The sequence below is a fragment of the Ranitomeya imitator genome, chromosome 5 (genome assembly GCF_032444005.1).
Source record: "Ranitomeya imitator isolate aRanImi1 chromosome 5, aRanImi1.pri, whole genome shotgun sequence".
Classification (NCBI taxonomy): domain Eukaryota; kingdom Metazoa; phylum Chordata; class Amphibia; order Anura; family Dendrobatidae; genus Ranitomeya; species Ranitomeya imitator.
The window spans coordinates 689,227,562-689,245,231 of NC_091286.1; the positions used below are offsets into that span (position 1 = coordinate 689,227,562).

Genomic DNA, 17,670 nt, shown 5'->3' on the forward strand with positions numbered 1-17,670 from the left:
CAGGAACATTTTATTTAATCACATCCAATTGTGGAAGTTATTATTATTCCTAGATCTATTGCTTAAAATTAACTTTAAATTTAATTTTGTTTGTGAGAATACCCCTTTAAATAAAAAAAATACATATAAGTTTGGTATCGGTGCAATCGTACTGACCTGGAGAATCATGTTGTTGGGTCGTTTTTACAACACAATGAACGCTATAAAGACCAGAAAAAACAATTGCTGAATTATTGGAGTTTTTTTTCACTTTTTCACCTTGTTTGATATTTTTTCCTTTTTTTTTGTTATGGAAAAATGAATGGAGCAGTTCAAAATTACAACCCGTCCTGTAAAAAAAAAAAAAAAAAAAAGCACTATGTCGAAGAAAAAAATTAATTATGGCTCTTAAAAGGAAAGTGAGGAAAATAAAAGTGCAAAAATAAATAACAAAGTCGCACGTCGGGCAGTGGTTTCGCCTGCCTCGCTGACGACCTCAGGCCCCACTCTCCAGGCTGGGCGAGCACCAGCAAAACTAATACATTTTTGTGCATTTTGCGCCTTTTATTCCAGACTGATAAGTGTAAAACAAAGTGTGTAAATCACATAATTTTGGCGCACAGCTTGTATCGCGGCTTTTTGGCAGAATTTGAGCCGCAGATCTTGTGTTATTGCACTAGTACAAATTGCTATGACGCTCGGGGCCATGTTGGAGCATTTTTAGCTCCGTCCTGCTATATCGGGCCCATGTTGGAGCATTTTTAGCTCTGTCCTGCCGTATCAGGCCCATGTTGGAGCATTTTTAGCTTCGTCCTGCCGTATCAGGCCTTGTTACAGCAGGACGGAGCTACAAATGCTCCAACATGAGCCCGATACAGCAGGACGGAGCTAAAAATGCTCCATCGGGCCAATGTTGGAGCATTCTTAGCTCTGTCCTGCCGTATCGGGCCCGTGTTGGAGCATTTTTAGCTCCGTCCTGCTATATCGGGACCATGTTGGAGCATTTTTAGCTCCGTCTTGCTGTATCGGGCCCGTGTTGGAGCATTTTTAGCTCCGTCCTGCCGTATCGGGCCTATTTTGGAGCATTTTTAGCTCCGTCCTGCCACATTGGGCCCATGTTGGAGCATTTTTAGCTCCATCCTGCCATATCGGGCCCATGTTGGAGCATTTTTAGCTCCGTCCTGCCATCTCTGGTACATCTGATGTGTGCAGTTTCCCTGCCGGCGGCGGTGAGCACTGATACCACTTGTTCTGACATTGAGTCATCGAGCTTTATCTTGACCTATTGCTGAACTCTTTGTGATTTATACATGATCTGGTGCTCGGCGCACACCTGATCCCCGGCCGTGGAGAGGACGCTGCCGAGCCGGCGACCTTCGCACTTAACCATCAATGTAGGATCAATTACTTTGTGTTTAATGACAATTGGGGGCAAAGAAGAAGAAAGAACGTGACGGGTTATTGTCAGCACCACATCTATACTGGTATTATCCTGCCCCGTCAGATCCAGGAACGCTTTCCCACGCTGGTGTTGCCGTCACCTGCTGGTTCAGTGTCTGGTTGGAAAAAGGTTAAGGACTCTTCACGATAGTTAGTAGTGAATCCTTGCAATCGACAGCTCAACCGGTAAGTGCTACACACGGAGGCATTCACCCAATTCATCCATTGTTTTGTTTTTTCGCAAATACTTTTTGCTCCAAAATTTTCAAAATTGCGCACGGGGTTCATGAATTTTGCACAAAATAAAACATGCTTTTTTATTTTTGTTTTTACACCTTTTTTTAGCTCAAAAAGTCGAATATTACACTAAAATGTTTCAATATTCGCACAAATATAAAAAAAAATCAGGTTTTATATGAAATCAACCCAGTTGGGGGGACACATTGGATTAAATGTGCACACTGACAGATCAGCGCCCCCCCAAAATTGGTTACAATGACAAATATAGACAGAAATCTAAAATAGACTTAGAAAGCCGCATCATCCTGGAAAATGTCATACGTTGTGCAAAAAAAATACAAAAAACAAACAAACTGAATTTGTACTCCACTAGAGTGTGCCAAAAATTTGCCACAAAGTCAAACAACATCTGGATAATGAAAACCTACAGGCACTGACATAGCCAAGTACAAGAAGCTTAAAAAAGGTGCAAAATAAATAACAAATGAGGCACAAATAAATAAAAAACAGTCCAAAATAAAAACCTGTTTTACGCCATAAAAAAGGCGCAAAACTGTTGATGATTGTCTTTAGCGTTTCACAATCCTGAGCAGCTATATTGGAAATCCACCAATAAACAGTCAATATTCAGCAGAGCGCCCACATCTCGGCCCGTGATTGTTGTGCCCGTGCCTGGCAGAGGCAGATAACCGAGGACTGGCACGTGCAATGCTTGTAGTCTGAGTTACGCCCAGACACGACGCTCTCCTCGTGCCTTTCTGAGCAGCTGTCGCATCTTTAGTGTAATCCTCACAGTGTCACACATTGCCTGTGGAATCCTATCCATATGGCTGAATTGTCACTGATTGAAATGACCCTTTGAAAAAACAAACATTGCCAGAATACATTTGCACAAAAATGAAGAAAGCACTTCTGACTTTTTTTTTCTTTTTGGTCTTTTGCCTTCACTTTTGAAAAATCCTAATTTAATTACTGGTCTGTTCCTGTTATACTGAGCCAATCATTGGTTTCCTACTTCGGCTCTTGTTCCCTCTCACAGCACACAGTCTTAGGCATGTAGCTGCATCTCCCTCCTCTCACAGCACACAGTCTTAGGCATGCTGCTGCATCTCCCTCCTCTCACAGCACACAGTCTTAGGCATGCAGCTGCATCTCCCTCCTCTCACAGCACAGTCTTAGGCATGCAGCTGCATCTCCCTCCTCTCACAGCACAAAGTCTTAGGCATGCTGCTGCATCTCCCTCCTCTCACAGCACACAGTCTTAGGCATGCTGCTGCATCTCCCTCCTCTCACAGCACACAGTCTTAGGCATGCTGCTGCATCTCCCTCCTCTCACAGCACACAGTCATAGGCATGCTGCTGCATCTCCCTCCTCTCACAGCACAGTCTTAGGCATGCAGCTACATCTCCCTCCTCTCACAGCACACAGTCTTAGGCATGCTGCTGCATCTCCCTCCTCTCACAGCACACAGTCTTAGGCATGCTGCTGCATCTCCCTCCTCTCACAGCACAGTCTTAGGCATGCAGCTGCATCTCCCTCCTCTCACAGCACACAGTCTTAGGCATGCTGCTGCATCTCCCTCCTCTCACAGCACAGTCTTAGGCATGCTGCTGCATCTCCCACCTCTCACAGCACAGTCTTAGGCATGCTGCTGCATCTCCCACCTCTCACAGCACAGTCTTAGGCATGCAGCTGCATCTCCCTCCTCTCACAGCACACAGTCTTAGGCATGCTGCTGCATCTCCCTCCTCTCACAGCACAGTCTTAGGCATGCAGCTGCATCTCCCTCCTCTCACAGCACACAGTCTTAGGCATGCTGCTGCATCTCCCTCCTCTCACAGCACAGTCTTAGGCATGCTGCTGCATCTCCCACCTCTCACAGCACAGTCTTAGGCATGCAGCTGCATCTCCCTCCTCTCACAGCACACAGTCTTAGGCTTGCAGCTGCATCTTCCTCCTCTCACAGTAAACAGTCTGAGGCATGCAGCTGTAGCTTCATCTTCATCCTCTCACAATACATAGTCTTAGGCTACGTTCACATTTGCGTTGTGCGATGTTGCGTCGGAGACGCAACGCAAACAAAAACGCAACAAAACGCACGCTAAAACGCAGCGTTTTGCGACGCATGCGTCCTTTTTTGCCGAAATTTGGACGCAAAAAAAATGCAACTTGCTGCGTTTTCTGCGCCCCACGCTTGCAGCAAAAAAAACGCATGCGTCGCAAAACGCAGCACAACGCATGTCCATGCGCCCCCCATGTTAAATATAGGGGCGCATGACGCATGCGTCGCCGCAGCTGCGCCCGACGCAACCGCGCAAAACGCTAATGTGAACGTAGCCTAACACATGCTTTTGCAGCAGCTGCATCTCCCTTTCACAGCACACAGTCTTAAGCATGCTGCTGCAGCTGCATTTCCTTTCTCCCACAGTACACAGTCTTAGGCATGCAGCTTTTCTCCTTTCTTACAACGTGCAGTCTTATGCATCCTGTTGCAGCTACATTCCCCTTCTCTCCCCTCTACTAGCACGCAGTCTTCGGCCTCCCGCTGTAACTGCACCCCCTTCTCTCCTTTTTCACGGGATGGAGTCTCAAAGGCACTGCAGCCTCCTGCTGTAGCTGTACCGCCCTCCTCTTGCCTCTCATAGGACTCAGTTTTTGGCCTCCTGCTTTAGATGCATTCCCCTTCTCTTCCTTCTCATAGCAGCCAGTCTTATGCCTCTTGGTGTAGCTGCATCCTCCTCCTCTCCCGTATCATAGCACCCAGTCTTATGCCTCTTGGTGTAGCTGCATCCTCCTCCTCTCCCGTATCATAGCACCCAGTCTTAGGCCTCTTGGTGTAGCTGCATCCTCCTCCTCTCCCGTATCATAGCACCCAGTCTTAGGCCTCTTGGTGTAGCTGCATCCCCCTCCTCCCTCCTCTCATAGCACCCAGACTAAGGCCTCCTGCTGCAGCTACATCCACCTTCTCTCCCATCTCACAACATGCAGTCTTATGTCTCATGCTGTAGCTGCATCCCCCTCCTCCCTCCTCTCTTAGGCTAGTTTCACATTTGCGTTTAAAAACGCAGCGTTTTAAACGCAAACGCAGGTGGTGAAAAAAACGCATGTAAACGCATGCGTTTTTGCATGTGGTAAAAAAACGCGGCGTTTGATGCGTTTACATGTGTTTTTTCCTGCGTTTGAGTTTTTGAAACGCATGATGAGAAGTGTGTGACAGCTGCCAATCATCAAAATCAACTAGAAAACCCACTATAAACAGAAATAGCTAGGGTTAGGGTTAGGATCCCTAGGGTTAGGATCCCTAGGGTTAGGGTTAGGATCCCTTTAGGGTTAGGATCCCTAGGGTTGGGGTTAAGGTTAGGATCCCTAGGGTTAGGATCCCTAGGGTTAGGATCCCTTTAGGGTTGGGGGTTGGCTTATCAGTGTGTATTTTTGTGTTTTTCTATTGAAACGCATGCGTGTAAAAACGCAAGCAAACGCATGTGCTTAAAAACGCATGCGTTTACATAGACATCAATACGTTTTTTTGCCGCAAAAAAACCACCTCTAGAAATTACTACATGTTGCATTTCCGCAACAAAACGCAACCATAGAAACAACGCATGCGGCGGCAAAACATGCAAAAAAAGCATGCGTTTTTAATGTTAAGTATAGAAAATAAAACGCATGCGTTTTTTTGCGCTAAAACGCAGCGGCAAAAAACGCAAATGTGAAACCAGCCATAGCACCCAGTCTTATGCCTCTTGGTGTAGCTGCATCCTCCTTCTGTCCCCTCATAACACCCAGTTTTAGGCCCTTGGTGTAGCTGCATCCCCCTCCTCTCCCCTCACATACCACACAGACTTAGGCCTCCTGGTGTAGCTGCACTTCCCTCCTCTCCCGTATCATAGCACCCAGTCTTAGGCCTCTTGGTGTAGCTGCATCCCCCTCCTCCCTCCTCTCATAGCACCCAGACTAAGGCCTCCTGCTGCAGCTACATCCACCTTCTCTCCCATCTCACAACATGCAGTCTTATGTCTCATGCTGTAGCTGCATCCCCCTCCTCCCTCCTCTCTTAGGCTAGTTTCACATTTGCGTTTAAAAACGCAGCGTTTTAAACGCAAACGCAGGTGGTGAAAAAAACGCATGTAAACGCATGCGTTTTTGCATGTGGTAAAAAAACGCGGCGTTTGATGCGTTTACATGTGTTTTTTCCTGCGTTTGCGTTTTTTTTTTTTTATTCGTTTATTAATTCCAGAGTAAACAAACATTGCACATATTACATTTATCATTATTAAATATATCATCAGATACAAATGATTACAGAACATTATCGTATCCAAAGTTCACAGAGGTAATAGACTGTGCATGTTGAGTCATTAGTGCCTATAAAATACCTACTATACAACTTAAACAACTTTAACCATTAGTAATAAGTCGCCAAAAGAAAAACGGATTTAAGTTTGCTCCGTAACGATGTCCCAAAACCCCATGCCATCCCTCTCGTGTATATATCTAATCAGCGCAGACTACAGAGTATGATGAGATGAGTTCCATCTACCCCAAATTTTTTCAAATTTACCTGGGCATCCTCTATTATGGTACAGTGTTCTCTCATATGGGATAACCGAGTTCACCAGGTCAATCCAAGCTCCGAGAGTCGGGGAGGAGCGACCCATCCACCTTAACGCCAGCACCTTTCGTGCTAAGAAGAGCGTTTCTCGAAGGAAGATCCCAGTATGGTGATCCCAGGTCTCTGTATCCCACACCCCAAATAGGCAAGTCAATGGTTCAAGTGGGACAGGGATTAACAATAAAGACGTTAACAATGTCGTGACCTCTTTCCAATAGTGAAAGATTACCGGGCACCTCCATATCATGTGGATAAAATCCGCATCACGTGTGTGACATCGTAGGCAGTCTGACGTATGGAGGCGACCCATTTTAAAAAGTCGTGTCGGGGTCAAATAAGTCTGATATATAATATATAGCTGGGTCATCCTGTTATTAACTGAGGGAGAAACTTTTGTTGGAGATTCTAGAATATCTTCCCACTCCTCTCCCAGTGTATCCGGAAGAAGTCCCTCCCATTTCTTTTTTAAGGAGATAATAGTGAGCCCATCTCCCACGGATAATAGATATGTGTATAAAGAGGAGATGAGTCCCTGAGGACCCTGTGATTTGAGAATGCCTATAAGGGGTAGAGATGAAATTGCTCGACTTGCACCCATATTTCGCATATGTGACTGGAAGGCTGACCTCAGCTGTAAATAACGGAAGAATTGAGATCTAGGGATATTGTAGGTATCCCGCAATTGCTCAAAGGACACAAAAACATCCTGGTTATATAAATTACCCACCGAGAGAACGCCATATGAGATCCAGAACTCAGTAGATGGGTGATTTAGTAATTCTGGAAAATAACTATTATACCACAGTGGCATTTCGGCTATTATATCTGTATATTTAATAACTTTTTTAATTTGTCTCCATATTAATCTCGCTTGTCAAAGCAATGGCAGCAAACGGGGAGCACTGACTTTCTCCATTTCCAAAAAACCCAGTGGACAGTCATTCCGGGAAGAATGGATTATATGGCTTTCTGAATTAGGTAGGGAGTTGCTAGGCATCCACTTGCTTATCGCCCTAGCCTGCCCGGCAAGATAATATAGATAAAAGTCTGGTAAGGCTGCCCCACCCCCCTTTTTCGGTCTCTGTAGAGTAGATAGTTTGAGTTTGGGTCTGGTCTTCCCCCATATAAAGGACGTGGTCAGGGAGTTTAAGTTTGCAAAGAAAGATTTGGGTATTGGCACAACACTATGTTGGAGACAATAATTAAGTTTGGGGAGCAATATCATCTTAACTAAATTAATGCGACCTGCAACGGAGAGAGGGAGTTTGCTCCAGGTTATAAATTTAGATTTGACCAGGTCCAGTAGTGGATAAATATTAAGTCGTAGGTCCAGCTGACTATATTGAGACATATACATTCCTAGATATTTGAAACTGGAGACTACAGGTAGTGACGAGAAATTTTTGAGACAAGGCACCGGCACATGAGACAGAGGCATCAGAGCAGACTTATCCCAATTTATATAGAGACCAGAGAATTTACTAAAATTATCAATAGTCGTTATTACTCGTGGTAGTGTTTCTTCTGTTTTATCCATAAATATGATCATATCATCAGCATATAGACCGATGGTATCCACACAATCCGCAATACTTATTCCTTTGATATCCGTGGAGGACCTTATGCGTATTGCCAAGGCTTCTATTGCGAGGGCAAAGAGAGCCGGGGACAAAGGACATCCCTGACGGGTTCCCCTATGTAAAGTAAAGGAATCAGAGATAGAGTTATTTACAATTACCCGTGCCCTAGGATTCCTATATAGTGTATCTATCCCTCTAATAAATTTATCTCCAAAACCGTATTTCTGTAGACATGCGGAAAGAAAAGGCCACTCGAGGGAGTCAAACGCTTTAGCTGTGTCTAGGGATGCCAGAGCCCAGTTATTATCCAATTCTAGGGAGCTATATTGAATCACTGATTGGACCCGCCGAATATTAATGGAGGTACTTTTCCCGGGCATAAAGCCTGTTTGATCTGGGTGTATAAGGTCTAATATGATCGTATTTAGTCTAGTAGCCAATATTTTAGTGAAGATTTTATAATCTACGTTCACCAATGATATGGGGCGGTATGATCCACACTCCAAGGGGTCCTTTTCCTCCTTTTTAAGTACAATGATATTTGCATCATAAAATGTTTCAGGCATAATTTCTCCCTCCCATATGTTCTGAAGCACCTTCAATAAAAGTGGTGCCAGGTGGTCCCGATGTTTTTTATAGAACTCAACGGGAAACCCGTCAGGTCCAGAGGCCTTCCCGGTGGCCATGTCCATTATAGCCTGTTCCACCTCCTCCAGAGTAAACTCAGCCTCCATAAAAGCTTGTTGGGTTGGGCTCAGTGAGGGGAATGTTATGTCTGATAAATAGTCTGCACATTCAGAGACCCCAAGACCACTATCCGATTTGTACAGTGTCTTATAATAATTACAAAAACTTCGAAGAATTTCCTCAGTGGAGGATACCAACGAACCATCGAGTGTCCGAATCTGTAGTACCGTATTAGAGGTGTTATGCTGACGTACTAGAAAAGCTAGGAGTGTACTGGCCTGATTCCCCAATTCAAAATAGGATTGACGGGTAAAGAATAATTTACGTTTCGATTTAGTGTCTATATTTTGAGCATATAGTCTTTGGGAAGTGAGCCACTCCACTCTGTTGCCGTTAGTTTGATTGGCCACATAGGCGGCTTCCGAGTCTTTCAGCCGTCGCTCTATCTCGTCATCCTCCCCCGCCGTCACCCTTTTTATATAGGAAATTGTAGAGGACAGACATCCCCTTAAGTATGCCTTTAGAGTGTCCCAGAACAGATTGAGATTCGAGGGGTCTGGGTGAGTAGAGACAAAGCAGTTTAACTGATCAACCGTTCTATCACTAGAATCTATCAGTTTCAGCCAGAAGGGATTCAATTTCCAAGGTATATTATTATTTGACTGACCGTATTTAAGTTTGAGAATAACTGGACTGTGATCTGATATCCCCCTGTTACCATGTTCGATACTATTCACCCATAGCGCTAGGTCACTAGATCCAAATATGTAATCTATACGGGATAGAGACTGTCTAGTTGATGAATGACAAGTATATTCCTTTGTCTCAGGGTGACGTGTTCTCCATAGGTCTAACCATCCGCTACCGTTCATAAACGATGCCAATTGAGAGGGAGATTGAGAAAGGGGCCCCCTTGACATCTCGCCGTCTAGTCTCAGTCTGTCTTTAAGATTATCCATGACTAAATTAAAGTCTCCCATACAGATAACACTAGCATTAGGATAATTTAGGGAGAAACCCAGTGCCATGCGGAGAACCGATGTGCCAGCCGGGGGTGGGTTATAAACACATAATATCACATATTCCCGCATATTAATAAAGGCATGAACAAAAACAAAGCGACCCTCGGGATCGCGTCGTGACTCTCTAGCCTCCCACCTGACATTCCTATGTACCAACAGGGAGACCCCTCTGGAGTAACTGGTGTGAAATGCGTGAAGGGACCACTGCACCCACGGCTTTTGAGTACACTTAGCTGTGTCTCTGGTCAAATGTGTCTCCACAAGTGCTACAATATGTGGATGATACCTTTTAATTTGTGAAAATACCTTAATTTTCTTTCGAGGAGTCTTAATACCCCGTATGTTCCACGTCATACATACAATCTCAGATCCCATATCTACGTTCGGGAAAAGGTATAATATACACCACAGCCTGGGCGGGAATCAGGAACATCATATAGAGCATAAGGTTATCACTGGCGACTAACAAACATAACAAACAATCAGAACTGGTGTAAAATGCCAAACAAAACAACATTTGAACAGTGGAGGAGTATAATCCTACACTCCTACAGTCAGGTAGAAAAGGGGATACCCTCACTGGAATCAGCGTCCGGTATAGTTGACAAACTCAGCACCCACATAGAGAGCTCTAGATTGCGTTGCCATCAGACAGAAAGAGCTACTCAAGAGTCCGGGGTACTAGGCCCCTTATATGACCGCAACCACTCGACCGCCTCCGCCGGGTCAGTGAAGAACAAGGAGGAGCCTTCATGAACAATACGGAGTCGAGCTGGATAAAGCATGGAGTAGATGATGTTTTTATCCCTGAGCTGCTTTTTGACTTCCATAAATCGAACTCGCTGCTTTTGAAGTTCCATAGAGAAATCCGGGAAGATTGATATGGTGGCGTTATTGAATTTAATAGGGGCCCTCTGCCTTGCCAAGCGAAGAATTGCATCCCTGTCTCTGCAGTTAAGGAGACGTGCCAGAAAGGGTCGGGGCGGAGCTCCGGGAGGAAGAGGTCTCGTTGGGACCCTATGGGCCCTCTCCACAGAAAATGTTGAGGAGAATCCGTCTCCCAGGGAGGTTTTAAGCCAATCCTCTAGAAATTGCTCAGGTTGCTGACCCTCCGAGCGTTCTGGTAGGCCAATAATTCGAATGTTATTACGACGCAGTCTGTTTTCCAGGTCATCTGCCTTTTGCTTCCAGGCATTCACAGAGCCAGTGGCCTTTGATAGCTTAGCCTCCATTGGGGCAATGGTGTCCTCTATCTGAGACACCCTTGTTTCAACCTCTGAAATACGCCCTCTCATAGTTTGTATATCTTGTCGCAGACGGCCCACTTCAGTATGCACGTCTTCTATTTTCTCAGTGAGAGAGGACCTGGTGAGACATATGGCCTGCATCAACTGCTCGGATGCTTGTTTAAGAGTCAGTTCGTCTTGTTCTCCCTCCTCATTGCTGTCAGAAAGACGATTTTTGCGTTGACTCTGCGTGGGATTATTTCTGAGAGAACGTGTATTATCTGGGGCATCTTCTCTGGCATATTTCCTCAACTTGTCAGCAGCCCCCACTCCTTTAGAATGATGCATGGTGATTGACAGAAGATCCCCACCAAAGGACCGGATTTATTATTATTATGGCAGTCTATTCTCCACTAGCAGACCGGACAGGGCCAAACACCGGGATGCACCCCAGAGAGGCAGCAAACCAAGCAAGGAGTCTCAGATATTTGCAAATGTATCAACTTAGGAATTTGCCCAGGCACCGAGTCCCAGAGCAGCCACAGTCCTCTAGGCAGAATAGCAGGGAGGGGGGACGATCCCTCCAAAGTTATGGTGCCAGCAGGGGTTTTTGATAAGGGGGGTGCAGGGCCCAATTTTTCAGGGCGCACACCGCTCTGCCCCCTTTAGTATTTCAGGTCGGTAGCTCACCTCCTGAATGCACCGCAGTCTTGCTATATAGCGCCTCTCTCCTTGCTGCTGGAGAGTGCGCTGTGGTAATGGCCGCCGTCCCCCAGGGCCCGCCCGCCGCTTCAGACCCGGCACCTGTCTCTTGTTCCCCGATGTTCCACAGCGTCCCCGCTGTATGTAGACGTCTGCCGCGCTCCCAGGGGATCCACCCGGCTCCAGCCGCCGCCGGCGCTGCGTCCTGCCCGCCGGAGCAGTGCTCAAAGATGGCCGCCGCAGCTCAGGGACTTTGCCGCTCTTCCAGGCCGCCACAGATACCGGCTCTCCAGCGTTCCACCGCCGCCGCCCGAGGGGCCGCCGGTCTCCCGAGCTCTCAGGGCACCGTCTCAGCCGGTGTAAGCTGCAGTTCAGGGGGATTAATGGCCGGATTCAGATCAGGATTATGGGAGCCTCCAAAAGGTGCGTCTTCTCTCCTAGCTTACATAGCCACGCCCCCTGCGTTTGCGTTTTTGAAACGCATGATGAGAAGTGTGTGACAGCTGCCAATCATCAAAATCAACTAGAAAACCCACTATAAACAGAAATAGCTAGGGTTAGGGTTAGGATCCCTAGGGTTAGGATCCCTAGGGTTAGGGTTAGGATCCCTTTAGGGTTAGGATCCCTAGGGTTGGGGTTAAGGTTAGGATCCCTAGGGTTAGGATCCCTAGGGTTAGGGTTAGGATCCCTTCAGGGTTAGGATCCCTAGGGTTAGGATCCCTTTAGGGTTAGGATCCCTAGGGTTAGGATCCCGTTAGGGTTAGGATCCCTAGGGTTAGGATCCCTAGGGTTAGGATCCCTTTAGGGTTGGGGGTTGGCTTATCAGTGTGTATTTTTGTGTTTTTCTATTGAAACGCATGCGTGTAAAAATGCAAGCAAACGCATGTGCTTAAAAACGCATGCGTTTACATAGACGGCAATACGTTTTTTTGCCGCAAAAAAACACCTAGAAATTACTACATGTTGCATTTCCGCAACAAAACGCAAGCATAGAAACAACGCATGCGGCGGCAAAACATGCAAAAAAACGCATGCGTTTTTAATGTTAAGTATAGAAAATAAAACGCATGCGTTTTTTTTTGCGCTAAAACGCAGCGGCAAAAATCGCAAATGTGAAACCAGCCATAGCACCCAGTCTTAGGCCTCCTGGTGTAGCTGCATCCCCCTCCTCTCCCCTCTCACTGCATGTAGTCTAACAGGCACTTTGGCCTCATGGTACACCTACATCCCCTCCTCTCCGCTATCACAGCACGCAGTCTTAGGCCTCCTTCTGCAGCTGCATCCCCCTCCTCTCCCCTCCCATAGCACCCAGTCTTAGGCCTCCTACTGGAGTTGCATCCTCCTCCTCTCCCCTCTCACAGCACGCAGTCTTAGGCCATCTTCTGCAGCTGCATCCCCCTCCTCTCTCCTCCTTTTTATCTAAATAAATGGATATTTTGGGTGGATGATGCACATTGTGTTGAAGTACGAGCTGCCTTTAGACAAGGAAATATTAGCTGATGTAGGATGAGAACGATGCCTTTTTCAGTGATGTAGATATTATTCATGAGCAGGAATATACCCTCTGGTTCAGTAATGTGTGAATTCCCACATCCACGATCTATAGTGGAACGTCACTGGTGCCTCCTCCATACTCCGGATATTGGGGAAGAGGCTAGTAAGTGTTGTAGAATGTTCTGAATGATACATTTACAAGGGAGAATGTCTGATTGTTCCCCTGTGGATTATTCTCCAGGACGGACCCCTATAAATCTATGGCGTCACCCTAATAGCGTATATAGCAGCCACAGTCACATACATAAACCGTAAGGCTGCAGGGTTTACATTACAGACTTCGCCCCAGCGCGGACACATTGTACTATGGAATCGGGGAAGAAGGGTCCCAGGGCGCTTCAGTAATAAAGATCCTCTTAAAATAAATCAATCCTGACATTTTCCTTCCAGCATCTCGGTAGAATCTGCTCCTATCTACAAAGTGTCAGATTTACCAGGTTATTATAAAAATACAGTGCAATGATACAGCACGTACAGCGAGCGATAAATGTGCCCTACATATAAGGAACACGCACGGAAGCGAAAAGTCAGAAGCACAAATGACAGGTTGTGCTCTCAGGAATGACATCTACATTTCTGTTCTGACGTCGCTTATTTAGTATTGATTGTGACACTTTTATTTTCTACCTGATTGGATATATTTCTCTTTTATATCGCTTCTCAACAAACCGCAAAAGGCAAAGTGATTTAAAGGGATCCTGTCGCCAGGTTTGGCCGCTATTAGTTACAGCCACCCCCTTTCAGGGCTTGTATACAGTATTCTATAATGCTGCATATCTGCCCCCAACCCGACCTGCAAGAGAAGAAAAATAACTTTTATTATACTCACCTGCGGGGCGGTCCGAGGGGTGTCACTCTTCTTGGTCCGGCGCCTCCCATCTTCTTGCGATGGGCAGATAAGTACGTCTGTGCAGGAGCGCGATTCCGGGGAGCCTGTGTGAATGACGCAGGGATGCATCATCCAAATGAAGCAAGCGAGGAGGACGGGGATCGTAAGAAGATGGGAGGTGACGGATCAACACCAGCGACACCCATCGGACCAGACTGCCCCACAAATGCGTATACCAAACTCTTACAGGTCGGATCGGAGGCTTATATACAGCGTTATAGAATGCTGTATATAAGCCTTGAAAAGCGCTGACCGTAACTCGTATCGGCCAAACCTGGTGACAGGTTCCCTTTAACATTTTATGCATGCTGTGTACAGGAATAATACTGATATAATACTATGTACAAGAACATAACAACTATAATACTGCTCCTATGTACAAGAATATAACTACTATAATACTGCCACTATGTACAAGAATATAGTTACTATAATACTGCTCCTATATACAAGAATATAACTACTATAATACTGCTTCTATGTACAAGAATATAACTACTATAATACTGCTCCTATGTACAAGAACTACTATAATACTGCCCCTATGTACAAGAATATAACTACTATAATACTGCTCCTATGTACAAGAATATAACTACTATAATACTGCCCCTATATACAAGAATATAACTACTATAATACTGCCCCCTATGTACAAGAATATAACTACTATAATACTGCCACCTACGTACAAGAATATAACTACTATAATACTGCTCCTATGTACAAGAATATAACTACTATAATACTGCTCCTATGTACAAGAATATAACTACTATAATACTGTCCCTGTACAAGAATATAACTACTATAATACTGCTCCCTATGTACAAGAATATAACTACTATAATACTGCCCCCTATGTACAAGAATATAACTACTATAATACTGCTCCTATGTACAAGAATATAACTACTATAATACTGCCCCTATGTACAAGAATATAACTACTATAATACTGTCCCTATGTACAAGAATATAACTACTATAATACTGCCCCTATGTACAAGAATATAACTACTATAATACTGCCCCTATGTACAAGAATATAACTACTATAATACTGCCCCTATGTACAAGAATATAACTACTATAATACTGCCCCTATGTACAAGGATATAACAATTATAATACTGCTCCTATGTACAAGAATATAACTACTATAATACTGTCCCTGTACAAGAATATAACTACTATAATACTGCCACCTACGTACAAGAATATAACTATTATAATACTGCTCCTATGTACAAGAATATAACTACTATAATACTGCTCCTATGTACAAGAATATAACTACTATAATACTGCCCCTATGTACAAGAATATAACTACTATAATACTGCTCCTATGTACAAGAATATAACTACTATAATACTGCCCCTATGTACAAGAATGTAACTACTATAATACTGCTCCTATGTACAAGAATATACCGTATTTTTCGGACTAAAAGACGCACTTTTTCCCCCCCCAAAAAGGGGGGAAAATGGGGGGTGCGTCTAATAGTTGCAATGCAGGCTTACCTAGGTGGCAGAGGTGCGGTGGCAGAGGTCCGGCGGCAGAGGAGGCGCAGTAAGCGGGGTCCCTTTCCCCGGTATGGTGATGCAGCAGGCCCGGTATGCAGCAGAGCCGGGTGAATCCTCTTGTTATCGGTGGTGGCGGCCATTTTCCGGAGGCCGCGCGTGCGCAGATGGAGCGCTCTGCTTCCCGGGGCTTCAGGAAAATGGCCGCCGCGATCTCCATCTGCGCACGCGCGGCCTCCCGCGGCCATTTTCCTGAAGCCCCGGGAGCAGAGCGCTTCATCTGCACACGCGCGGCCTCAGGAAGATGGCCGCGCCCACCGATAACAAGAGGATTCACCCGGCTCTGCTGCATACCGGGCCTGCTGCATCACCATACCGGGGAAAGGGACCCCGCTTACTGCGCCTCCTCTGCCGCCACACCCCCGCCACCGCATCTCTGCCACCGCACCTCTGCCACCGCACCTCTGCCACCTAGGTAAGCCTGCATGGTACGCCAGGGACCCCTCTCACGCCATACCTCTCACTGCACCTCCTGATCCCAGCACCTCCTGATCCCAGCACCTCCTGATCCCAGCACCTCCTGATCCCAGCACCTCCTGATCCCAGCACCTTCTCGTCCCAGCACCTCCTCGTCCCAGCACCTCCTCATCCCAGCACCTCCACATCCCAGCACCTCCTCATCCCAGCACCTCCTCATCCCAGCACCTCCTCATCCCAGCATCACCCCACCTCTGCCGACACCTTGCCTCCTGTGACCCTGCTCTGCCACCGCCATAAGATACTGTAAATTCGGACAATAAGACGGACCCCCATGTTATAAAAAATCTTTTTTTCTGCAATTTTCACCCCAAATTTGGGGTGCGTCTTATGGTCCGGTGCGTCTTATAGTCCGAAAAATACGGTAACTACTATAATACTGCCCCTATGTACAAGAATATAACTACTATAATACTGCCCCCTATGTACAAGAATATAACTACTATAATACTGCTCCTATGTACAAGAATATAACTACTATAATTCTGCCCCTATGTACAAGAATATAACTACTATAATACTGCTCCTATGTACAAGAATATAACTACTATAATACTGCCCCTATGTACAAGAATATAGCTACCATAATACTGCCCCTATGTACAAGAATATAACTACCATAATACTGCTCCCTATGTACAAGAATATAGCTACCATAATACTGCCCCTATGTACAAGAATATAGCTACCATAATACTGCCCCTATGTACAAGAATATAACTACTATAATACTGCCACCTATGTACAAGAATATAACTACTATAATACTGCCCCTATGTACAAGAATATAACTACTATAATACTGCCCCTATGTACAAGAATATAACTACTATAATACTGCCACCTATGTACAAGAATATAGCTACCATAATACTGCCCCTATGTACAAGAATATAACTACTATAATACTGCTCCTATGTACAGGAATATATATGACAGTGATAAGTAATTTTATGTATTTATGCACCATGTTTCCCAGCTGTTAGCTTTTATGAATGTTATTTTCTGTATCTTCTCTTATAGACCGGCTGCCGTGAATGAAATCCTGATTAAGTGGTTGGGAGAAGTTCACTCCGCTCCCGTCCCTTCTAAGCTCTGAGCTCGCTATGTCATGTCCACAAAATTCTTAATTTCGATCGATTGTCTACGGAAACGGTTTCTAATTCCTTCCTGGCATAATCCAGCACACGCTAATTGTCCGCCGGTCATGCGTCTAATGCAGAAAGGCATTGTTATTACCGGCACGGAGAATGAATTTTCTAACCAATCCCATTTAATCATTAACCCTGAACCTTTTCATAGAAGCCGCGATTTGTGAATAATAACCTGTTTTATGCAATTAAACAGAAATGATTCAGTGATGGAATGTGATAATGTGATGTAGCGTCGCGGGGACGAGCGGGATGACTAGAAGGATGGCGACGTGTGTCACATCTCCAGGTAGTGAGATCCTCCGATGATAACTTGGTAATTAGCGTTGCGATACTTCGCACATAGTGAACACAACACGTGATCAAACTTTGTTCTTTGGAGCGTAAGAAGAGATCTTCGGGCCGGTGGCTTCTGGTTGATGCTGTACATTGTGGACATCTATGATGCCATCCATCTGTAGACTTCAGTGTTGTGCAATGAGTGCACACGGTGTCTGTACACACTCAGTGAGCACAGCTTAACT

General features: G+C 45.4%; 1 protein-coding gene across 1 annotated transcript in view; it reads left to right on the forward strand.

Annotated features, from left to right (window-relative positions):
- Positions 1-17,356, forward strand: part of EPHX2 (epoxide hydrolase 2) — an 81,169-nt gene extending 63,813 nt beyond the window's left edge. Inside the window, exon 19 of the mRNA XM_069728447.1 lies at positions 17,019-17,356. Coding sequence (XP_069584548.1) covers positions 17,019-17,094 — 76 coding nt within the window. The 3' untranslated portion in view covers positions 17,095-17,356. The remainder of the gene's footprint in view (positions 1-17,018) is intronic.
- The last annotated feature ends 314 nt before the right edge of the window (positions 17,357-17,670 follow it).